This window comes from Gymnoscopelus braueri, assembly GCF_963280865.1.
Source record: "Gymnoscopelus braueri genome assembly, chromosome: 16".
NCBI classification, from domain to species: Eukaryota; Metazoa; Chordata; class Actinopteri; order Myctophiformes; family Myctophidae; genus Gymnoscopelus; species Gymnoscopelus braueri.
The window spans coordinates 5,630,223-5,656,429 of NC_137616.1; the positions used below are offsets into that span (position 1 = coordinate 5,630,223).

Below are 26,207 nucleotides of genomic sequence, written 5' to 3' on the forward strand. Positions count from 1 at the left end.
GGTTGGTTGAATGATAGACGATAGATAGTAATGGTTATCATTATAGTTCTAGTGCTTGGTGTGAAAAAGGCCCTTAACAAGAGAGAAAAGATGGGTGTTTAAAACCCATTATGAGTTGTGCTATGAGTTTGTAGATCTGCATTTTTTTGGAAAAATCTTAGAAAATGTGTGCAAATCTTTGAATATATATATATATATATGTTTTAAAGCATTTTTTTTAAACTCCGATCTGTGCTTCTGGGGGGGGGGGGGGGGGTTCCCTGGAACTACATATTTTGAGATGTGGGTCCGCGGCCTAATACATATCATTTTGGGTGGTCCTTGACATGGAAAAGTTGGAGCACCACTGATATAGCAACATTACTGTTAGGATTTAGAAAGTGGTTTCTAAGTGGTTAATATAAAGTATGATAAGTACCTAAAAATTGTACTCGGGCGCAGTACTTGAGTAAATGTACTTAGTTACTTTCCACCGCTGATTAGAGGTAGGGCTCTGTGTGTGTGTGTGTGTGTGTGTGTGTGTGTGTGTGTGTGTGTGTGTGTGTGTGTGTGTGTGTGTGTGTGTGTGTGTGTGTGTGTGTGTGTGTGTGTGTCAGACACACAGCTGATGGGATGGGTGGCTGCCCACCCCCAGCCCACTATTCCAACATGGGGATATAAGATAATCTCATTGTGAGGGGATTAAAGTGACCACAGGCTTTATAGCATCAGATATCACACAGCCTTAGCTATTACAGGGTCACGGCTAGAGATGCACCATATTGGGAGGGAATTATATTGGGTGATTTTTCTCTGAATAACATGACGTGAAAAAGTAATTCACTAAGGAAAAAAGGTCAGTTTTCTCCTCACAAATGAATCTACTCTGGCATTTAAGTATGAAACAGTTGGGTTAGAATTCAAACTAAACAGTGGTGTAAAGAAACTAAGTACATTTACTCAAGTACTGTAATTCAGTAACATTTTTAGGTACTTTTACTTTACTGGAGTATTTCCAATTGTCTCTATACTTTTACTTATACTCCGCTACATCTCGGAGGCAAATATTGTACTTTTACTCCAGTACAATTATTTGAAAACTTTAGAGTTACTTTGCAGACATAAATTATTACATTATAAAAAATACATTAACCACTTCAGACCTATTATATACCTAGGCCATTTGAAAATAGCAGATCTACAAGCTCACAACGCGTCGCACCGCGACGTGTTGTGAGCTTGTAGATCTGCTATTTTCATACATTTTAATACTTTTAACTCTTTCAGTGCCAAGAGTATTTTCATAAAGTACTCCCAAACTGCCAGGAATTTGCGTTTTTTTTTATTTTGTAATTTTGTAATTTTTAATTCAAATAAATGATCTGATTGGGGTTTTAAACCCATAATACAGTTCTACCAGTAGAGAGCAACAAATCGACACATTGATGATCTCGCTGGCTCACTCGCCCCCTCCCAAACAGGCTCACGTCATATCCGGTCAGAACCGGATGTTGACATTTTCGACAATCGTTGATCGCGCTAAATTACGATGCGATACACGACTACGATGACTGATCGTCACCCAGACCAAAGAGAGTAGACGTGGACCTCTCCGTTCGCTTTTTATACCGTGTGAAAAACCGTGACTTTCCCTATTCTGGCCGAAAATCACCGGAGAAAAACAACGTGACCCGGAAATGTTTTTTTTTTTTTTACATCCGTTTCCGGGTGAGTCTGAAGGAGTCAGGAAGCGAAAGTGATCATGAAAAATAAACAGAATAACGCGACCACAGTCAAAAGTAAAAACTCGGGATTTCTCGTGCTGGCACTGAGGGTACTCGGGAAAAACTCGGGATATGTCGGGGCGTGGCACTGAGAGAGTTAATACTTTAAGTACATTTTGATACCAATACTTTTACTCAAGTCAATTTTGAATTCCGGACTTTTACTTGTAACAGAGTACCTCTACATTGACGTATTGATACCTTTGTTGTGAGCTTGTAGATAGGCTATTTTCATACATTTTAATACTTTAAGTACATATTGATACCAATACTTTTACTCAAGTCAATTTGGAATTCCGGACTTTTACTTGTAACAGAGTACCTCTACATTGAAGTATTGATACCTTTACTTAAGTAAAACATCTGAGTACTTTTTCCTCTTAGCCTCTTCAGCCCTCCAGATTGCGTTGTGTTAATATTATGCTATGTCGATCAAAAGTGGTCCAACTATAGAGTCTCGTCCCTTTTGAGTGTCAAAATGGACAGTGATTTTAAATTGGACGAGCAGATAAATGCTATACCTGTTTTTAAAACATGTCTTTTAACTCCCTTTGGCTTTTAACCCAGCTTGAGAGTTATGTGCCTATTTCTATTTCGGTCTTATTGTTCTTGATGTATTCTGGCCATTGCTTTTTTATTGTGTTCTTTTTATGTGAGCCTCCTATTTACTGACTGTAGGGCACTTTTTTGTCAACTCTGTTGTTTTTTTAAATGAGCTTTATAAATAGAGTTGGATTAGATTGGACTGGCCGAGTCTATGAACCGAAGGAATTCTGCTGTGTAGAGCAGTGGTTTCTCAAAGTGTGGTCCGGGGACCCCCTGGGGGTCCATTTAGTTCTATTAGTACACTAAATTGGGGGTCCTTGAATTACATTTTATTTAGAATCACTCGTGTAGTGTTCTCACTAGGACAGAAGGACCTCAAGATGAAGATGGCGTGAACCTATAATAGTAATAATAATAGTGATTCTTACTACTTCCTTCCTTTATTCTGTGTCTTGTCCTTGTACTAAATCAGTGGTTTTAAACCCTTTTCATATCAAGGTCCATTATTTATTCTGCATTCTGCAACCACCGTTTGGTGAGATTTAGCCTCTCAGACCCAAGTATTAGAATATTTTGTTAACGTTGGATACGATTTGGTCCACAATTCCATGCTGTATTGAAGTTGGTACCAATAGGAGATATAACAGGGAAAACGTGGATCAAAATAACAATTATTTAATTAAGTAATGCAGATGTTTAACAATAATTTAACTCTTGAGAGTGTAAAATGAAGCCAAACGGACCCGTAAGGGTCCTTTTGGTTTCATTTTACACTCTCAAAAGTTGAAGATCTATAAGGGTCCATTTGGTTACCAACTCTCCATCATTTAGCTGGGGACCACCTGGAACCCCCCTGAAGGACCACCGGTGGTCCCCGGACCACTGGCTGAGAAGCATCCTACTAAATGAATGAGTGCAAAAAAAGGCCCACAGTGCACTGGGAGCTCTGCTTCTGGCTTCTCCTGTCAGTCAGTACGCCAGAGGTCAAGCTCAGCGTCTGACCTCTGGCGGTTTGTCCAGGAGCTGGTACTGTCTCAAACCAAACTCATTAGCCGCACGCACGCACGCACGCACGCACGCACGCGCACACACACACACACACACACACACACACACACACACACAATTTTACTGAAATGCAAATTGCACATACTATTTCTTTGGCCATTTTCAACCTTCACCCTGAAGCTTGATAATTACACTTTACTGTAGCTGCTGCGCGCCGAGATGTCGGGCACCGGCACGCAGCAATTAAGCATTATATCAGACATAATAACTCTGACCCCAACCTCCGTGAACCCTAGGGGGTCCCTCAGGGTTACTACAGGGGGACCGCCAAATCTTTGTGTGATATGATAAAAAAAAGTTTTACCTTAACCACTTGAACCCTAGCATCCCTTTTCTGAGGGGAACTTTAGCCAAAAATAGCAGATCTACCAGATCACAACGCGTTGTGAGCTGGTAGATCTGCTATTTTTGGCAAAGAGGTATAGGTGTAAAGAGCATCTGAAAATGAACCTGAAACACAATTTTATACAATATAGAGGGGGTCCCTGCTTCATCTCTCTCTCAGCTAGGGGGTCCTTTGCCTGAAAAACGTTGAAGACCCGTGCTCTAAATGACATAACTCTGACCCTGACCCCTAAACTTAACCTCTAAATGTCCTATCTTTTCCTAATTGTACACCTAACCTAAAACATTTTATAAAAACATAAATGTATCTTGTTAGGACCAGGTAAATTGTCCTCACCATGTCTATTTCTCTAGTAGTCTTCTTGTTCCGCAAGTACAGCAGTAAAAGCAATGTGAGGCGTTGTCTGTCTGTGGATGCACTCGTTTAATCCATTTAAACCAGGAACGCATCTGCGTAACCACTTTATCCATATTTTATACTTTGGCTATTCAAAAATAGCAGATATACAAGTTCATAGCTATATATATATATATATATATATATATATATATATATATTATTATTTTTGAACATTTATGCAAATCTTTGAATATATATATTTTTTAAAGTGAACATTTTTAACTAAAATGTTTGCTTCTGGGGGTCCCTGGAACAATTTTTTTGAGATGGGGGTCCACGGCCATGAAAAAGTTTGAGAACCACTGATATAGCAACATACTTTCTTTTTTGTTTAAACGTTTAGGATTTAGAAAATATTTGTAGAATATTCAAAGATTTGCACACATTTTCAAGATTAGCGCGACACTCGGTGCCGCGCTATGAGCTTGTATATCTGCTATTTTTGAATAGCCAAATAAATCTAAAATGACAGAGATGTGTTCCCGGATTGAATGGATTAAGGACAACCCCATACCCACCCTTCCAGCGCGGCTGCCTGAGTTTACCCGATTGATCGCTCCCCCGCTGCCGCGCGGATCGTGTTTCGATAGAGAAGCCTCGCCCGCCACCACGTCTCCCTGGGAATTATCTCACTCAAATGCCTCCCCTCCCCACGAGTCAAAATCTCTTTGGATCCACATCATTCACATGGATGGCATATTTTGTTATTCAGAACGGTGAATTTTTTTTCGCCTCCAAACGCAGCGAGTTTGCAGTTTGATAATAATGCAGTGCATGGGGGACAGCTCATATTTCAGGCATTCACTTTCACTTTCTCTCCCGCCCTCTCTCTCACCCCTCCCACGCACGTACACACTCTCGTGCACCCACAAGCACGCGCACACACACACACACGTTTTACTGTACTTGTGAGGGCTGGGACAGCATCGAAAATAGTCAAACATTTTTTTTATTTTATAAATCAGGCATAACTACCCCAGCCACTAAACATAACCTCTAAATGATTATAATCCTGCTTACCACCTCTACAACCGGGAAGCAAGAAGGGAACTGGATGTGCATGTTGGCAACCACCGCCTGGAGTTCCAGCAAGCCCCCAAGTACCTCGGCGTATGCTTGGACCGAACACTCTCGTACAAGCAACATTTGGATGAAGTGAAGGCCAAAACAACAGCAAGGGTCTCGCTCATTCGACGCCTAGCAGGTTCAACTTGGGGAGCTTCCCCCCAGACCCTACGCATATCTACGCAAGCCCTGGTCCTGCCCGTAGCAGAATACTGCGCCCCTGTCTGGAGCAGAAGCCCCCACGTCAACAAGGTTGACACTGTCATCAACAGCGCTCTCCGGACAGTAACTGGTTGTCTGAAACCCACCCCTGTGTCCTACCTGCCAGTCCTAGCTGGAATCGTCCCAGCCAGTCTCCGACGGGATGCGGCTACCCTCGCCCTGGCAAGAAAGGCCCAGAAATACGACTGGCACATCCTGCACAAAGCCACAACAACACCGGCACCATCAGGCAGGCTCAAGTCTCGCCATCCCTACAACAAGGCAGCACAAGAGATGCTACAGTCTATCCCTGAGGACTTGTCCAGAGACGCCTGGCTGGCAGCATCGTGGAAACGGTCATGGGAGACAGCTGGGCCCTCCCGTATCCAGCGATACATCCAGGACCCAGGAGGAGGTGTAAAAGGAGAAGACATGCCACGCCATCTATGGACCTCGCTGAATCGTCTGCGCACTGGAGTCGGGCGCTTCAAGTCTTCTATGAAGAAGTGGGGCCTAACGGACAGTGCGGCATGCAAGTGTGGCGAGCCTGAACAGACTGCCGAGCACATTATCACCGGCTGCCCCCTATACAGCCCACCCTCAGAAGCTGGTCTTTTCGACTTAGGACCAGAGACGAGGGCGTGGCTGCAGGACACTGAGTTGGCCATCTGATGATATACGAAAGAAGATTATAATCCTAATTTTTTTTTCTTCTAATATTAACCAAAACTATATCAGATTAATATTTCTCAAATTCTACTGTACTTGTGGGGACATTTGGCTCTCACAAGTATTGTAATACAAGCACACACGCGCGCACGTACACACGCACGCACGCATGCACGCACGCACGCACGCACGCACGCACGCACGCACACACACACGCACGCACGCACCAAACGTGTTGTTTCCCCGTGAAATAAATGCCCGCATTATGGTGATGTATGAGGTTAGGGAGCCTCGTCATATAAAACGGTTCGTGTGATGAAGGCTCTGCTGTGGCCTTGACTCTGGTCGGTGTGAAACCCGACCCCAATACAACAAAACCCCTTTACGGCCTCGTATAAACCTAGAGAGCGCCCGTCTCTCCCCCCGAATAAATATTCAATCGAATCCCCACCGGTTGATTTACGAGACGGAGGGACGGAGTAAATCTGAATACTCATTCTAGTAAACATTAACACGTCTGGGAATTCGGAGCAAGGTTTTTTGTCATTTCCTTTTTACTGTTAATTGTGTTTCGGATACTATACGAGCTGCTGGTACATTCGTCTCTGTCGGGTGGGAAAAAAAGTCCCAAAACCGTTGCTTTTGAACTTGTGAAATGCAGTGGTGTAAAGTAACTAAGTATGTACTCAAGTACTGTACTTAAGTACAATGTTGAGGTATTTTTACTTAACTGGAGCATTTCCAATTGTCTATACTTTTACTTCTCCATTACATCTCAGAGGCAAATATTGTACTTTTACTCCACTACAATTATTTGAAAACTTTAGTTACTAGTTACTTTGCAGATATAAATATATTACATTATAAAACATACATTAACCAGCTCAGCCTACAGTATTTTATACATAGGCTATTTGAAAATAGCAGTTCTACAAGCTCACAACGCGTCGCATCGCGACGCGTTGTGAGCTTGTAGAACTATTTAGTACTTTTACTTTAGGTACTTTAAATACATTTTGATGCCGATACTTTTGCACTTTTACTCAAGTACATTTTGAATACGTGACTTCTACTTGTAACAGAGTATATTTGCTGTACATTTGCAGTATTGATACTTTAAGTAAAACATGTGGGTTTACTTCAATCACTGCACAGTAGTAGTATGACGAAGTAGGTCATTCATTTACGAAAAAACTGTGGAAAGTTTGGAAGATACAAGGTTTCTGGCCGACTGCGGTGACAATACTTCAAGGCCACGGTCACACAGTGTCTCAGACACAGTGTCTCAGACGGTCCGCTTGCCTCAGCAGTGATTACAACGCTTTATAGCTCGTCTCGCTAATTGAGCCATTATGGTCACTTGAATCAACAGGCTTTAGGCGGGAGCCGCTCAGCAAATAGATCACACCCAACAGTGTGTGTGTGTGTGTGTGTGTGTGTGTGTGTGTGTGTGTGTGTGTGTGTGTGTGTGTGTGTGTGTGTGTGTGTGTGTGTGTGTGTGTGTGTGTGTGTGTGTGTGTGTGTGTGTGTGTGTGTGTGTGTACCATTAACCACTATTTTATACATAGGCCATTTGAAAATAGCCGATCTACAAGCTCGAATACTTTTTCCACCACTGCATAATGTGTGTGTCTGTGACCACAGTGTTACTTTCCCCATAATGTCCATGATGTGTGTCTGAATGAGGGATAACTCGTACAGAGGGTGAGCAAGTAATCCAATTTGTGTTTTAGAGTCACTGCCACAGCAGGGACTAACAGTGGTGGAAACAGTACTACATTTCTTTACTTAAGTAAAAGTATCAATACAATGTACTGTAGAAACACTCTGTTACAAGTAAAAGTCCAGAATTCAAAATGTACTTGAGTAAAAGTACAAAAATATTGGTATCAAAATATACAAAAAGTAAAAAAGTATAGTTCAAAAGTAAAAGTACTCATTATGCAGAATGTCCCAAGTTTTTAAATGTATACAAATCTTTTGAAAATAGCAGATCTACAAGCTCACAATGCTTGCCTTGTAGATCTGCTATTTTCAAATGGCCGAAATGTATATAGGGCTGAAGTGGTTAACGTATGTTTTGTAATAATAATCAAAATCTACAAAATAACTAGTAACTAAAGTTTTAAAATAATTGCAGTGGAGTAAAAAGCACAATATTTGCGTCTGAGATGTAGTGGAGTAGAAGTACTGATAATTGGAAATACTCCAGTAAAGAAAAAAATACCTCAAAATTGTACTTTTAAAGGCATATTTCACTTTGAAAAAAACTTTGGGTCATTTTATCATCTACTCAGGCTTTTGTTTTTAAGCTGCTTGATTCAGTATTTAGATATTTGATATTCATTGTATCAGACACGCCCCCTTCCTACTGTATACAAACCCATTATAACTTCAAACAACATTTTTAACATGTTAGATTCATCGAAAACACCCGTCCTTGGTTCTGGTGACTCACCCTGCCCTCCTAATACGCGAGGGGGCCGTGTTTTTTCGATAACTTTTTTCATTTATTTTTAATATTTATTTTTGGAAAATGAAAAAAATTGAATACAATAAAAAAATAAAATAAAATAAATGAAAAAAGTAATCGAAAAAAACACGGCACCCTCACGTATTAGGAGGGCAGGGTGAGTCACCAGAACCAAGGACGGGTGTTTTCGATGAATCTAACATGTTAAAAATGGAGTTTGAAGTTATAATGGGTTTGTATAGGAAGGGGGCGTGTCTGATAAAAATGAATATCAAATATCTAAATACTGAATCAAGCAACTTAAAAACGGTCTGGGGGGCTCACAAAAAGCCTCAGTAGACGATAAAATTACCCAAAGTTGTTTTTAAAGTGAAATATCCCTTTAAGTACAGTACTTGAGTAAATGTACTTACAGCAGTAGTTACTTTACACCACTGTGTGTGTGCGTGTGTGCGTGCGTGCGTGCGTGCGTGCATGCGTGCGTGCATGCGTGCGTGCGTGTCAAAATGGGATAACTCGTACAGAGGGTGGGCAGGTAATCCAATTTGTGTTTTAGAGTCACTGCCACAGCATGGAACTAATGGCCGGTGATGTATGGCCTATCCATTCTACTGAGCTTTACTCCTTAATACCTCACACTCAAGAGGATATACCTCTTACATCCTGTCGCACTTCAGTAGATCGTAGCATTAAATTATTTTTTATTCTCCCTCTATTTGATGTAGGCCTAATTATTTTTTTGAGGCCCTCTCCTAGCTCTGTCACCATAGCCTTCATGGTCTCCTGTCTGTAAATTAGTTTAGGAGTGTGTGTCTTTTTTTTCCGGACACTTCTTTGAATTTTAACCCATTAAAACCGGGAACGCATCTGTGACTGCAACCACTTGTACCATTATTTTGAAGTCTGGCTATACAAATCATTGAATATCTATATTTTTAAAGCAAACATTTTTAACTAAAATCTTTGCTTCTGGGAGGGTCCCTGGAACTACATATTTTCAGATGGCGGTCGGCCGCCAAATAGATATACATTCGGAGGTCCTTGACATGAAAAAGTTTGAGCGCCACTGATATAGAAAAATATTTTTTTTCAGAAAACTGTTTGGATTTAGATGACATTTTGTAGAATCTGAACCTGCAGGCCTTAATGGGTTAACTAACTCAGTACAGTGTTGTGATGAAGGGTAGATCGTTCTCTCTTTTCTTTTTTTCATCAGTTTAGAAACCATAGCCAAAATAAAGCCTTTTATTTTTAATCTCATGAGGACAGAAACAAAGTCGTCCATGCTTTTTATAACCTCTGGACTGGACTATACTGTAATTCCCTGTGTATGGGTTTGACCCAGTCAACCCTTTTTCTCATTTACTGTTGGTTTGACCCAGTCAACCCTTTTCTCATTTACAGTTGATTTGACCCAGTCAACCCTTTTCTCATTTACAGTTGATTTGACCCAGTCAACCCTTTTCTCATTTACAGTTGGTTTGACCCAGTCAACCCTTTTCTCATTTACAGTTGGATCAAACATACAGCTGCTTAGATTGTTAACTGGAACAAGGAAAAAACAGCATGCATATCACTCCTGTGTAAAAGTACTACTTTTTTTTTTTACTTAAGTAAAAGTATCCATACTGCAATGTAGAAGTATACTCCATTACAAGTAAAAGTTCGGAATCCAAAATGTACTTGGGTAAAAGTACTTGTACTGGTATCAAAAGGTATCTAAAGTACCAAAAGTAGAAAGTACTCATTGTGCAGGATGTCCCATTTCACAAGTTTTCAAATGTATAAAATGTATACAATATAATACAAATGTATATTGTACAAATGTATACAAAATAGCAGATCTACAAGCTCACAATGTGTCCCGATGCGACACATTGTGAGCTTGTAGATCGGCTATTTTCAAATGGCCGAAATGTATATAGGGCTGAAGTGGTTAATGTATGTTTTGTAATAATAATCAAAATCTACAAAGTATCTAATCACTAATGTTTTCAAATAATTGTGGTGGAGTAAAAGTACAATATTTGCCTCTGAGATGTAGTGGAGTAGAAGTAAAAGTATTGGACGTTGGAAATACTCAAGTAAAGTACAAATACATCAAAACTGTACTTAAGTACAGTACTTGAGTAAATGTACTTAGTTCCTTTACACCACTGCTCATACTGCTGAGTTGTCGGTGCCCGGTATCGAACTCATGACCTTGTGGTCGAAAGGCGAGAGCTCTACCGGCGGAATATTTCTATATAGTGGTGTTGCAACGTTTACTCAAGTAAAACAAATCCGAGTACATTGTGTGTATCTAAGAAGTCGACCCCCGCTGATCCCTCTCTAGCTCTAATCCCTCCATTCAGCCACACCTTAGTGACCGGTATATAAAAGGCCCTGTCCTCAGCAAACCCTCAGCATCAGTCCTCCAGTCTGCCTCATCCACAGCATTCATTCATAGTCCAGTACATTAACCCTGTTTATTTTACATTATCGATACGAAGCTGATAATAGCGCCAAATTTTGCATGAGGCTTCTTTAGGACCTACTGATGGATTCTAGCCTTGGGTACCAAACTTTATTTTGAATATTTTCCATACATTTAGGCTTATCAATATTCATTAAAAAAAACAGGCCGATTCACCTTTTGGCCTATAACTCTTGAACCGTAGGTCATAGCATCAAAAATATTTTTCCCTGGACTCCTTGGATCATGACGGAACTTTGCATATAGGTCCCGCCTCTTTTCCGATTTCAAGATTTTCCGCCATTTTGCGTTATCTTCAAAACACATATTTTGCTACTACTCCTAAATATTTTGTCCAAAACTCACACAAATCGGCACACCCTCTGTCTTTGGTCATGTGATCAAGATTTATCAGTCAGAATTTTCATATTCCCTTCGGATTGGCTACGATTGGCTTCTGAAATTTGTGGGAGGGTCTGTTTGGAAAGAAATGGCACAAATCATAAACACAGCGTCCTATTTGTCCTAAATTCATATCATTGAGGGGCCATTAATAAACGTAGAGCCAATGCGATTTCACTTCCACCCATAGGGGGCGCAACAAATTCTACAAATGTCACTGTTTTTGCGCCAAATTAAGTACAAATGGTCTTGTGAGTCAAACATTTGCAATTGCAAAGTGGAGAACAGTCCAAATTTGATTTGCCACATTTGCAGGTGGAACAGTCCCCTTTACAAGAGCATTTGATCAGCTCTCTGCATGCTTTGGAGACTTCTGGAATTGTCATACAAACTGGCACCCATGCCTCAGATTCCTTGGTCCATCCATACTCATGTGGGGAAGGAATAACTTGTTCTGTTTGTAGGCTGGTCGCCCAGATGCCTGCTTGATACACTGCCCGCTTAAAATGCTGAAGTAGTGCATCTTGGGTGGGTGGCAGTTTCTCCATTGACCTATTCCCATGACAGAAGAGTTATTTTCTAGTCTGGTTGATGGAGCTCAAAGGACTGGATTTGTCATACAGGATAACCGTCAGTCTCTCAAGCTTCTGGAATTGCTGACTCTCAACATTCAGCTGCTGGAAGGGATGTTTGGCCAGACTGACAAGTATCTCCGTGACATCATCATAGGCTTGCCAGGCATGCCAAGCTGACTTCTTACCCTTACTGTGGAAAGCAGATGTTGTGTCACAACCTGACAATGCATGGAACATAGGCAGAGCACGAGATTGTGGCTCCCCCAGAGATTTACACATGTTGTTGATGTGGTAAAATCGGTCTTTTTTGCCCATGCCAAAAGCCACCCAGATGTCAGCCAAAGGTTGAATCGTAACTAAATGATGGAACAAGCCTGCAAGGATCACGATGACATCAGTGTCCACAGTACGCACAAGGATAGTTGTTGCTCCTTGCTCAAGTGCATGCCGTACATGAACCAGAATCCTGGTGTCTGCCTCCTCATGATTGCAACAGGTCGATTCAACCTTTGGCTGACATCTGGGTGGGCTTTTGGCATGTTCCAGACACAACATCTGCTTTCCACAGTAAGGGTAAGAAGTCAGCTTGGCATGCCTGGCAAGCCTATGATGATGTCACAGAGATACTTGTCAGTCTGGCCAAACATCCCTTCCAGCAGCTGAATGTTGAGAGTCAGCGATTCCAGAAGCTTGAGAGACTGACGGTTATCCTGTATGACAAATCCAGTCCTTTGAGCTCCATCAACTAGACTAGAAAAGAACTCTTCTGTCATGGGAATAGGTCAATGGAGAAACTGCCACCCACCCAAGATGCACTACTTCAGCATGTTAAGCGGGCAGTGTATCAAGCAGGCATCTGGGCGACCAGCCTACAAACAGAACAAGTTATTCCTTCCCCACATGAGTATGGATGGACCAAGGAATCTGAGAGCTGATCAAATGCTCTTGTAAAGGGGACTGTTCCACCTGCAAATGTGGCAAATCAAATTTGGACTGTTCTCCACTTTGCAATTGCAAATGTTTGACTCACAAGACCATTTGTACTTAATTTGGCGCAAAAACAGTGACATTTGCAGAATTTGTTGCGCCCCCTATGGGTGGAAGTGAAATCGCACTGGCTCTACGTTTATTAACACATTGAATGCCAATCGCGTAGATCTACGCGAACCTATTTAAAGCCGCAGCGTGCCAGTCGCGTAGATCTACGCGAACCGCCGATTCCCATGTTAATCGCCCAAGGTGCACTTTCCGATTTTTTTTGATCCATTTCCGTTTCCGGTTTTCGGTCGGAAACGGAATTATTCGGGTTCCGGTTTTTTCGATCGTATCCGCTTCCTGTCTGGGATCCTGTTTAAAACTCGATTTTCTCGGTTTGTTGTTTTTCTCCTCGCTGATCACTGTTTAGCGTGTATCGGCTGTAGCTTCAAGATGGCGGCTCGCATTTGGAAACTGTTTTCGCTGGACGTTTCTCACGGATCCGCTGTGTGTTTAGAACCAAATGAACGCGCACTTTTAACTTATTTAGCGAGGTCTGTGGCGACATGATAAAAACAAAAAAACAACAATAAAACGCTGGCACTGGTGAGTACATTATGAGATTAAACTCTGGCATGGAATGTGTTAATGGCCCCTCAATGATATGAATTTAGGACAAATAGGACGCTGTGTTTATGATTTGTGCCATTTTTTTCCAAACAGACCCTCCCACAAATTTCAGAAGCCAATCGTAGCCATTCCGAAGGGAATATGAAAATTCTGACTGATAAATCTTGATCACATGACCAAAGACAGAGGGTGTGCCGATTTGTGTGAGTTTTGGACAAAATATTTAGGAGTAGTAGCAAAATATGTGTTTTGAAGATAACGCAAAATGGCGGAAAATCTTGAAATCGGAAAAGAGGCGGGACCTATATGCAAAGTTGCGTCATGATCCAAGGAGTCCAGGGAAAAAATATTTTTGATGCTATGACCTACGGTTCAAGAGTTATAGGCCAAAAAGTGAATCGGCCTGTTTTTTTTAATGAATATTGATAAGCCTAAATGTATGGAAAATATTCAAAATAAAGTTTGGTACCCAAGGCTAGAATCCATCAGTAGGTCCTAAAGAAGCCTCATGCAAAATTTGGCGCTATTATCAGCTTCGTATCGATAATTGTGCGAAATGACCCCACTATCAGCAGCAGCAGCCGCTTGCATCTGGACAACCTTCTAACAGCCAAGAGAACCATGATGGACCTCAAAGTGACCGTGCTCCTCCTTCTGATGCTGTTCCTGGCCGGGTAAGAAGAACCTGCCTGATGGCTCAACACTTAGATTATAATTGTCAACTAGGGTGTATTCTAGTGATTATTATATTTGTATCTTTTTTTATTAATATAATAATCAAGAAGCACATTTATTCTTTCTTTCTTTATATATATCAACTATTTTATATAATTGACTAGTATTAATACCCATTTAAGCCCTATTGTATACATCATTATACAGCAGTGCCACACTGCAATAGTGATAGTAGCTGTTTTTAAGTTTTTGCTTATAATGACCTGTCCAAAAATATTTTATTAAAAATCGATTCTTTATCATAATCGACTAAAATCGATTACATCGAATAATTGTTGCACCCTTACTGTGAACTGTATTATGTATAATACATGAAACACTGACTGTCTCTTTTCTTTGTGTCACAGCACCAGGGTGATCGTGGTCCTCATGGTGAGTGCTCTCCTCTCTGCCATCCTGTCTTGATTGATGCGATTATTTACACAATGATAACAGCAAACTGTGTGGCACATTAACTTGACATGAGATATGTTCTTGTATTTGCCTTCTACTGTACAGAGAGCCAGGGAGAAGAGGACACAGACATCACCACGGCCATCATGACCATGAACAATGGTTAGTACTCCATCACTGACATGGAAACATGACACTTCTACAAGAATTATGGCAGTGGTTCTCAACCTTAAAAAAAAAAAAAGGACCCACAGTTTGATATGCATTAGGCCACATATGATTGTGTAATCGAAATGAAGTGTTGTGAGCTACTCTTACTTTGGTACTTTAAAGGTCTTATGACATTCATTTTCATTCTATTTTATTTAGAAAAAAATGGGGGGGGGGGGGGGTGGGGGGGGATGGCCTCAATTACACCCAAAAAAAAACACCCGCAGGCAAATATTTATTTTTTCATTGCAGTTGAAAAGGCTTTAGAAATCAGAGAGAAAACCAAATACCATGGCTCACTGGAGTGGATTTTAAAACATTTTAATACACATTTGAAGGACCATGATACAGACTTTTAATGTGTTGTAAAAGTGAATGTCATGAAACATTTAAGTATATTTTGATGCCAATGCTTTTGTACTTTTACTTGTACAATACTATTTATATTGTGGTATAGTGCTACTTTTACTTAGGTGAAACATCTGAGTACTTCTTCCACCACTGTGTACCCACATACACACATAAAGAAAGCTTGAACCTTTGATGGTTGGCTGACATTCTGATGAAGCATTACTGTATATCTGTTCTCTTTTCTCTGACTAATAGGATCCAGGGACTTTCTACTGGAGGGAGATGTGTTCATTCCCAGAACAAGGAACGCCATGAGATGCTTCAGCAAAACCTTCAACTGTCGGTGGCCAAAGTCTGACAGCGGGACAGTGGACGTCCCGTTCACCTTCAGCCCCAAATACAGTAAGGTTTCCTATAGAGTCAAGAACTCAAGATTCTAAATACAGTACAGTGCTAGCATTCTAGCATGCTACTGTACCATGCTAGGGCTGTAACTTTCAATTCATGTCCAAAACTGTTACTTTTTAGGATTCAAAAGCAAAAAAAATGCAAAAGCAGCAGATCGACACGCTCAAAACGTGTTGCTTTGCTTCACGTTTCAAGCTTGTGGATCAGCTACTTTTGCTAGTGCTGTGTGATGTTGTAGTGACGTTGTAGCAGGCCGTTCATTTATGGAAAAACACAAAAGTTGTAATTTGGAGATAAGAGGTTTCTGCCCAACAGCGTCATATTATTTTCTCAGTGATTATTTTATCGATTACTTTTTGATTCAGTATGTACTTTATTTTGTGATAAAAATTGTGATAAATTATGAATCGATTATTTTATAAAATTATCTATCATCAGGTTCTTCTTTATAAATCAATTAAATATTTTAGTTTGATTAACTGTTTCTTCACTTAACCCATTAAGACCTGAAGCCAATTCTGCAAATGTCTTCTATATCCCAACAGTTTTCTGAAAAAAACGTATATTTCTATATCAGTGGTTCTCAAACCTTTTCATGTCAAGGACCCTAAAAAATGATATGTATTTGGCCACCGACCCCCATCTCAAAATGTTTTGTTCCAGGGACCCCCAGAAGCAAGGAATATAGTAAAAAAATGTTCGCTTTAAACAATATATATATTCAAAGATTTGCACAAATTTTCAAAAACAGCAGATCTACAAGCTCATAGCGCGGCACTCGGTGCTGATATGAGCTTGTATATCTGCTATTTTTGAATAGCCAAAGTGTAAAATAATGCTTTTTAGCTCAAATGAAAAAGTGACACAGATGCGTTCCAGCCTAGGTCTTAATGGGTTAATAACCATTCCATGTTTTACTGACAAATCTCTCTGTTTGTCTCTCCTCTATGTGCTTGCAGACGAGGACGAGAAGGAACTGATGCTGAACGCCATGGAGGAGTTCCACTACAGCACCTGCGTCCGTTTCGTCCCCCGTGTCGAGCAGAGGATGTACCTCAGCATCGAGCCCAGATACGGGTGAGACAACCAATGCACCGCGTCTACGACGACTGCACACTTAAGCCCAGTACATTCTCCTTCTGATGTCCGAACAAAATTGTGTTCGGACATCAGAAGGGAGGTGATATAACCCAAGACCAGTGGTGGAAAAAGTACTCAAATTCTTTACTTAAGTAAAAATACCAGTACAAGTAATACGCAGTTACAAGTAAAAGTCCAGAATTCAAAATGTATTTGAGTAAAAGTACAAAAGTATTGGCATAAACATGTACTTAAAGTACCAAAAGTAAAAGTAAACAAATGTTTGAAAATAGCAGATCTGCAAGCTCACAACGCGTTGCATCGCGACACATATTTTCAAATAGCCTAGGTATAAAATAGGGCTAAAGTGGTTAATGTATGTTTCATAATATCATAATTTATATCTGAAAAGTAACTAAAGTTTTCAAATAATTGTAGTGGAGTAAAAGTACAATATTTGCCTCTGAGAGGTAGTGGAGTAGAAGTAAAAGTACTGAAAATGGGAAATACTCCAGTAAGTAAATCCTCAAAAGTATACTTAAGTACAGTACTTGAGTAAATATACTCAGTTACTTTACACCACTGCCATAGACAAATAAAAAAGAAAGACATGCCATTACATCTCCTGTTTACATCCCGTATATGCGTGAAGTAGGCGGACGCCTTTTTAGGCGACCAGAATTCTAATGGGAGCGTGAACGCGAACACAGCTTCTGCACGATTATTTAGCACCACGGTCACTGAACTAAATATTGGACCAAATCACCACAAGCCAACACAATACACAAAATCTTTTGGGTGAAATATCCCTTTAAAGTGTGAAGCATTCCTTGGTGAAGCATTCCTTAAGTCCTATAAAAATGTTTGGCTATTATTTTTTGACTAATGTTGACAAATCTTCTCTTATGGGGGTCCCTGACATAACACATTTTCAGACGGGGGTCCGCACCCTAATGCATAACAATTTGAGGGTCCTCGACATGAAAAAAGTTCGAGAACCACTGCACTTGTTAACACTAAATACATTCCTAGTAGCATCACACAGCTATTAAGGGCTGGATGCCCACACCGAGCACTGTAAACTACATCGTTTAGCACTGTCATCATTATAGTTGTGGTGTGGACTCCGCCATCCACTTGAGTTACTATGATTTTTAAAACTAATATCTTTATAGTTATAGTTATAGTGCTTGCGGTGAACAGCCCTTTATAAAGACTGATGGAGATTGAAATGTTTTATTCACACTAAATGCATTCTCACAGTACACTTATAATAAGTTGGTTTGATCCTATGTTGATGCCAGATGAGCGGACAATACAATAACTTCCAGAAATGTAATGAAATGACAATCTCAGAGGAGTCAGGACTGTATTTGAAAGTTAATTTCCCTGGCTCTATTATGAACACTCCTCCAACGTAATAAACCCCACCACCAGACTTAGACTGCTACTCCAAACACAATGAATCAAACGCACAATTATTGTCTATGCCAGGCCGAAGGCGTTTTGAGAGATTATGTTTTGCACCCCGTCCGTCCGCCCGTGTGTGTGTCTGTGACCAGCTAATCTCCGGAACCGTTGCGCCGATGGCAGCAACACTTTGCACACACACACTCCCTGGATGCCAAAGCAGAACCTCTGCTGTACTCTCCTTTTTCAAATTGGCCTGTTATATAGCGCCACCAGGAGGCCGATGTTTGCAAAACTTTCTTTTTTTGTATAACTCCGACAGATTTTGTCCAAACATCACACAGTATCTCTATAGTCATTAAACTAAACGGGTCTTTCAGATTTTTTCATTTTCCATCCTGATTGGCTAAGATTGGCTTCCAAAGTTTTCAGGAGTGCTCCATTTTGAACAAAAATGCCTCAAATCACGAACGCAGCAATTTCCGTGAAATGTTGCACGCACATTCCCACTAGGCAGAGGAAGGAATGCCACTTAACATTTTTCAAATCAGCCTCATGGTGGCGCTATAACAGGCCGATTCGCGTTTTGACCTTTAACTGCACCGATCTGTGTAAAACCAAGTATGTGCGCTCCCTAGAGGCCAAGCGAAAACCTTTTCCCTGCATTTTTTCCATCTCTCTCTGTCTCTCTACTGTATAGGTGCTACTCGTCAGTGGGACGTACGGGGGACAAGCAGGTGGTGTCCCTGCAGAGGTTCGGCTGCGTCCATTACGGTGTGGTTCAGCACGAGCTGCTCCACGCGCTGGGCTTCCACCACGAGCAGAGCCGCAGCGACCGCGACCAGCACGTCCAGATCAACTTTGACAACGTCAAGAAGTGTAAGACATTGGTTCTCAATGTGGGTCCTTGGCGGGGTACCAGGGGGTCCCCAGCTTTAACCCTTATTGTATACTTTGGCTCTTCAAAAATAGCAGATCTACAAGCTCATAGTGCACGCTATGAGCTTGTAGATCTGCTATTTTAGAAAAAACGTGAACATTTGTGAAAATCTTTGAATATATATATGTTTTAAACCAACCCCTGGAACAAAATATTTTGAGATGGGGGTCCGTGGCCAAATACATATAATTATGGGGGTCCTTGACATGAAAACGTTTGAGAACCACTGGTGTAAGAATCTCGTGACGATTGTACTGTACAGTATGTTAAGGTGGATAGTGTTGATGAAAGCCCAGCTATTTTCAACTGTAAAACAATATGACAGACCGATTTGATTCATTGATTTTGTAGCGTTAACTCAAGGAGCCCCTGAGGCCCTGGTATCTCCACTATAAATAATTTGTTTTATGTAGTGTAGGCCATTATCTGAATTTAAATATGCCTCCTCCCCATGGCAGGCTAGAGTACAGTAAGCAACACAGCTGCAGTGAATCAAATGAATAACGGGTATGTGCCCAGAGCCATGGGTGTGCCGATGTGCAAACAGAGACAGTAGTCAACAGTATTGACAACACACACAGGTACATCTGACACAACCACAATTAATCAGATTAGCTGCAGCTGCGTTGCTTATATCACAGTGTACTACAAGGTCAGGCCATGTTTTTACCCTGCTGTAGTTTTTAACTGGGAAAAAAACAAACTACATAATCAAACGAGGGTTTCGTTGCCCTTCACAATGATTTTAAGTCCAGGACTAATGGTATATAACGATATTGGTCTCCTTTGCCTCATCAGATATGAAGGTCAACTTCAGGAAGCAGGAGACGGATAATCTGGACACTCCGTACGACTACGACTCTATAATGCACTACGGAAGGTAAGGCAAAGGAAAACTTAAAAGGGATAGTTCACCTCCAAAATGACTTTTTTTTATAACAATTACACTCCTCATGGAGCCTAATTCATGGTGATTTTTTGGGTGTTTTTGTCGCATTCCTGAGCCAATGATTTGATGATCGGGTCATCGGTCAGTAGGAGACTCAGAAGGAGGCTCTTTGAGTCTGCTGGTCATCAAATTATTGGTTTAGGAATGCAACAAAAACAAAACATCTCCATGAATTCAAGGCTTCATGGGGTGTGTATTTGATGGAAAATAAGTACTTTTTTGGGGGTATTTTCACGATTTTAAAGAGACTCTGTGCCGCGCTATGAGCTTGTAGATCTGCTATTTTTGAATAGCCCAAAGAAATCTAAAAAAGGACACAGATGCGTTCCTGGAATCGAATGGGTCAATCCTCTTGTTTTCCCTCTCTGTGTAGAAACGCCTTCTCCAAGAGCATGAGGCTGGAGACCATCACTCCCATCCCCGACGCGTCCGTCCGGATCGGACAGAGGAAGGGTATGTCCGACACGGACGTTCTCAGGGTCAACAAACTCTACGAATGCCCGGCGCTCACAGAGGGGCAGGAAAGGCGAGCCGAAGAAGCAAGGCGGGCCAAGGAAAAGCTCGCCAAGGAAGAGGCCATGAGGCCCAGGGTCAAAAAACAATTCTTCACCAACAAATCTACTCTATTTTAGATGTTGCATAAGTCACTACTTTTCTGCAACACTGTTACAGTAAATTATAAAAGTATACGATAGTGACATTCGTTTATATATCGTCTCTGTCGGGGTGGAAACCTCGTTATGTCAAAAAACTTTGAGGATTAAAATTCAAAAGCATCAAAAGTAGCAGATCTACAAGCGCGAAACGCGTCGCGCCGTGTTTCGAGCTTGTAGATCTGCTACTTTTGATGCTTTTGTGTGACGCTGTCGTATGGTCAAGTAGAGCGTTGATTTACAAAAAAAACACACAAAAAGTTAGAATATGGAGATAAGAGGTTTCTGGCCGACAGCGACGATATATATATAAAGAAACAAACCTAAAAGATAAATATGGAGATACATACCCTAACACTGTACAAGTTTTTTGCCTGACAATGGCGATGATATACATTTCCGAGTATTATAACACTAGACACTTAATAGACGCCTTTAGATTTCATGCATTCATCTTGTTATGTCTGCATTGCATGACACTACTGTATATATATATATATATATATATATATATATATATATATATATATATATATATATATATATATATATATATATATATATATATATACACACACACACAAACTGTACTGTATCTCACATTCACACTGCAGTGAAGCTACTCTTGGAATACTTGCCAATGCATACATTTTAACACAGCTATTAATGTCCTGGCCGATAAAACAAAGTGAGTTAATTTGCAGTTGAAATAGTTGCTAAGTGCTCGTCGTGACTGTAATTACATTTAACGCTGAACGTCTGCTGCGGATATACAAGCCAACAACACGTCTGCTGGGGTGACATAACTTCACACCGTCTTCCTGTCATATAATGTCATTATGCTGTCATGGTGTAAAGTGTCAATTTGTTTCTGTTAATATGTATAATAAAAAAGCAAGCAAACAAGTATGACCCAAGTTGCAATTATTTGACTCTTTGAAGATGAAAACCTAACCCTAACCCTAACCCTAAAAAAGAGATTGCAATTACACAGTACAATTGTCAGTGTCAATTTAAGAGTGTACAAATGGAACCAAATATGGGTGCGATGCAGTGGTGTAAAGTAACTAAGTACATTTAATCAAGTACTGTACTTGTAAGTACAATTTTGAGGTATTTGCACTTTACTTTAGTATTTCCAATTTCCAATACTTTTACTTCTACTCCACTACATCTCAGAGGCAAATATTATACTTTTACTCGACTACAATTATTTGAAAACTGATATTATAAAACATACATAAACCCTTTAGCCCTATTTTATACCTAGGCTATTTGAAAATAGCAGATCGATCTACAAGCTCACAACGCGTCGCATTGCGACGTGTTGTGAGCTTGTAGATCTGCTATTTTCAAACATTTTAGTACTTTTACTTTTGGTACTTTAAGTACATTTTGATGCCAATACTTTTGTACTTTTACTCAAGTAATTTTTTTATTCTAGACTTTTACTTGTAACAGATTATTTCTATATTGCAGTATTGGTACTTTTACTTGAGTAAATAATTTGAGTACTTTTTCCACCACTGGGTGCAATGCAATGGGAGAGTGCGGATCTAGCCGACACCAACTCTGGATCCCTGGATCGCCCTCCCTCCTGTCTAGCACCAGGGTCTTGAGCTCTGCAGTGTTGTTAGCTCGGCTGTCATGCCGCAGTGTGTCTATTAGGCCTGACCTCGATTAGTCGATGATTCGACTAATCGATCGAGGTGAGTCCGATTCGACTGCCAATCTCTCATGCAAATTGCATGATTCGACTGAGAGATTGGCCTAATTTGTTATATTAATAATACTAAACTAATAGTTTGCCAAAAATAGGATATATCATGATTTATTAGGAGAAACCAAGCAAGTATGTTAAATCAAACATTAAGCACCCCCCACAGCCCGAATGGAATGATCCTCTATTGCATAACATTTTTGTTTTTAATTTTTTGCATGATTCAACTGAGAGATTGGCTGTTGAATCAGACTGATTCGACTGCCAATCTCTCAGTTGAATCATGCACACAAAAAAAGGTGATCCGACTACCAGTCGACTATAGGCAAGCCAATCAGATGCGACTATATCAATTCTTAGTTGGGGACAGGCCTATAGCGTCTATGTACCTCTTTCCCCTCCTATAGCTTTGCCTTTGGTTGGCTCCCACAGTGTCAGTTTGCTTGCCATGCAGTTCCTAGTGCTTGACATATAGTACCATGTCACTCAGCCACATCCCCTTCTCTCTCTGACCTTGTCCTACGGGGTCCATTTGGTTCCATTTGTACACACTTCAGAATTAAATGAACACAAAGGGATTTAACTGTGTACTGTCAAGAAGCCGCCATTTGGTTCTTGAGGCCTGTGTTGCACTGGACAGTAGAGGACGTGGGTAGGACACTCACACACACACCTCTCTCGCACTACAAGACAATTAAATCAAATACCACCCAAGTGGAAAATGCGGCACTCCAAAATAAAGGATGCAAGACTGGCTCAGATACAAATTCTCATTTATTGAGAACGCTTACGTGTTTCGGCCTCAGCCTTCCTCAGAGCAGATTAAAGAATGTAATCTTCATTTTCAGATGGGACTCCGCGGCCAAATATATATCAATTTGGGGGTCCTTAACTGGTACCAAAAGGTTTGAGAACTACTGCACTACAGAACCATGACAGATGCCTATTAACCACTTAAGCTTCGAACCACCTAAGTTTACTTCCCCTACAGGTCCCCTCCTTTTTTTACCCTCTATACCAAGTTTCTTCTTCAAATGTTGCCTATTATGCCATGCCCAGAATATGGACTCTATAGTGTTTACATGGTTAACCCATTAAAACTGGGAAAGTATCTGTGTGTCATTTATTTATCAAAAATAGCAGATATACTGTACAAGATCATAGCGCTACGAGCTTGTAGATCTTTTTTTTTGTGTGCAAATCTTTAATATATATATATTTTTTAAGTGATCATTTGTAACAACATTTGTCATCTTTGCTTTTTACTTATGTTGCTATAATATCAGTGGATCTCAAACTTTGTTCATGTCAAGGACCGCCTAGAATGATATGTATTTGTCCGTGGACCCCCCCCCCCCCCCCATCTCGAAAATAGTTTGTTCCAGGGACCCCAGAAACAAAGATTTGAGTAAAAAAACATGTATATACAAAGATTTGGACAGATTTTCACGATTTTCTTTTCTCAAAAATAGCAGATCTACAAGTTCATTGAGCTTGTATACTGTATCTGCTATTTGTTTTATTTTTGAATAGCCCAAAGACATCTAAAATGACACAGATGAGTTCCCAAGTATGACATCTTGGATTAATGACTCCTGCTCGACTCGGGCACTTCTACACATGGACACACTTACAGAGCCATGACAGTTGTAAATGTTTCATTCTTGATAGACTACATAACATTATATTATCCCGACACTGTGTGCAGGAAGGCCGGGTGACACTATACAATATATCAGTCTCATAATAACTGTTGATCTCACACTTATTATTCACTCTGGATATAGGAGAGTGTCTGCTAAATGCCTAAATTGTGAATTTACACATCCCATAAACTCTTGTGAGCTTATTCTGTTATTTTTCCACAGCCTTTGAAATCCCATAGCAACATACTTTACTGTAGTTTACACACCCCTATGAGTCAGTCTGTGTGTGTGTGTGTGTGTGTGTGTGTGTGTGTGTGTGTGTGTGTGTGTGTGTGTGTGTGTGTGTGTGTGTGTGTGTGTGTGTGTGTTTGTGTGTGTGTGTGTGTGTGTGTGTGTGTGTGAGTGAGTGAGAGATGGAAGGAGAGATAAGAGCAGAATGAGTGTCCACTAGCCCAGTGGTTTTCAACCTTTTTCATGCCAAGGACCCCTAAATTGATATACATGTGGCCGCGGACCCCCATCTGAAAATATTCGGTGCCGCGCTATGAGCTTGTAGATCTGCTATTTTTTGAATAGCCAAAGCTAAGTGGTAAAAATGATTGTGACGCGATGTTAACTAATTTTGCTGGGGACCCCCTGGTGCCCCCCCAAGGACCACTGGTGGTCCCGGGCCACTGGTTGAGAACCACTGCTCTAGCCATATATTTTCTTCTCATCCTGAGTGCCAGTGTCCTTGCAGGCACTGTGTGCTGGGAGATGATTTAAAGCATCCTGAGAAACAACGTATTTTTCCTTCAGAGCGCTCCACCGCCTTTTTTTTTTATAGTGCAGAGACGCCTCTCTGAGTGCTGCTGATCAAGGAGCGTTTTCCAGGGACGCATTGTGCTCATCAATGTCACTTCTCATTTAATCACAACGGATGGAGGCGGGCTGACGTTATACACCAGTGGTTTGCCAAACGTTTTAGCTCAAGACCCAGAAGAGAAATTAGATTTCTTCTCGGGACCCAAACCCAGAGTGAAAATAGCCGGTCTACAAGTGCACAACAGGAAAAAAAGAAAAAAGAAAATAGATCTACAAGCTCCACAAGGTGTCGGATTGTCACACGTTGTGGAGCTTGTAGATCTATTTTCTTTTTCCATTTTTCTTTTAAGACTTTTTTTTGGCTTTTATGCCTTTGTCTGACAGGAAATGGGGAGAGAGATGGGGAGTGACATGCAGCAAAGGCGGTCGGGATCGGGACTCGAACCCGCGAGGCTACTAGGCTACTAGATATCAGATCTAGGCCTGGACTGGACTGCTACTGTACGCCAGCGGTCCAGGCCTAGATATGATATTTTCACTACTTTAAAAAATGTGATATGCAATTTCTTTGATTTAATTAATTTCCTTTGAAACACCCAGAGTTGTATGAAACAGATATTACCACAGGAAAGCCAGAAAGACTACTTTGGGACATATACACTGGGCTGGACACTGAACCTTTTTCCTGTTACATTTTTTATGTGTATGGATTTTATATTCAAAATCCCTGCGGTCGTATAGTCTTTGGCTACACTATACTGGCTCTGTCTGAGCTTTTTTTTTTCATTCCCAGGAATCCCAGAACCTTTTTTTTCCAGTGCCTTGTTCCTCCCAACACCTTGTTAGTGGAAAAATGTATAGAATGCCAAATGGGTATGTTATTGTGTATTTCATCGACCGTAAGCCCTGAATGCATTGTCATTGTCGGCATCTATCAGCCGAGAATGCGGGAGTCCATCCCCGTTACAATGCGTTAAGACTAAGGCCACGTTTAACGGTATTGATTCGAACAGAAAACGACAAAGTGCCGTTGCGTTCTCACTTTTTTATTCTGCGTTCACAAGGCGACGCCAAAGTGATTGAAAACGCTGTAATGTGCATGCCAGGTGGCTAGGTGGCGGTGAGACGCGCTGTCAGATAGACCAGTCAAGCATGCGTAGAACTAGTGTTGATTTTGTCGACTAAAACTATGAAGACATTTTTTTGTCGACTACCTTTTTACACTGACGAAAACTAAACAAAAACGAAATAAAAACTGAGCTACGATGACTAAAACTAAGACTAAATTGATTTAAATTTAGTCAACAAATAAAAACTAGACTAAAATGTTAGTGAGGGACT

At 40.8% G+C, this 26,207-nt stretch overlaps 2 protein-coding genes across 2 annotated transcripts in view; one reads left to right on the plus strand and one right to left on the minus strand.

The window, feature by feature from the left end:
• The window catches only part of LOC308102587 (MAM domain-containing glycosylphosphatidylinositol anchor protein 2), a gene marked incomplete at both ends in the record, with an annotated part of 464,799 nt that overhangs the window by 345,788 nt on the left and 92,804 nt on the right, over positions 1-26,207 (minus strand).
• LOC308103779 (low choriolytic enzyme-like) lies at positions 14,764-20,675 on the plus strand (the record flags this gene model as incomplete). Its single annotated transcript, XM_080453939.1, has 6 exons — positions 14,764-14,857; positions 15,512-15,658; positions 16,624-16,741; positions 18,855-19,033; positions 19,893-19,974; positions 20,417-20,675. The coding sequence occupies 6 exons, from the start codon at positions 14,764-14,766 to the stop codon at positions 20,673-20,675; spliced, it is 879 nt and encodes a 292-aa protein (XP_080310065.1).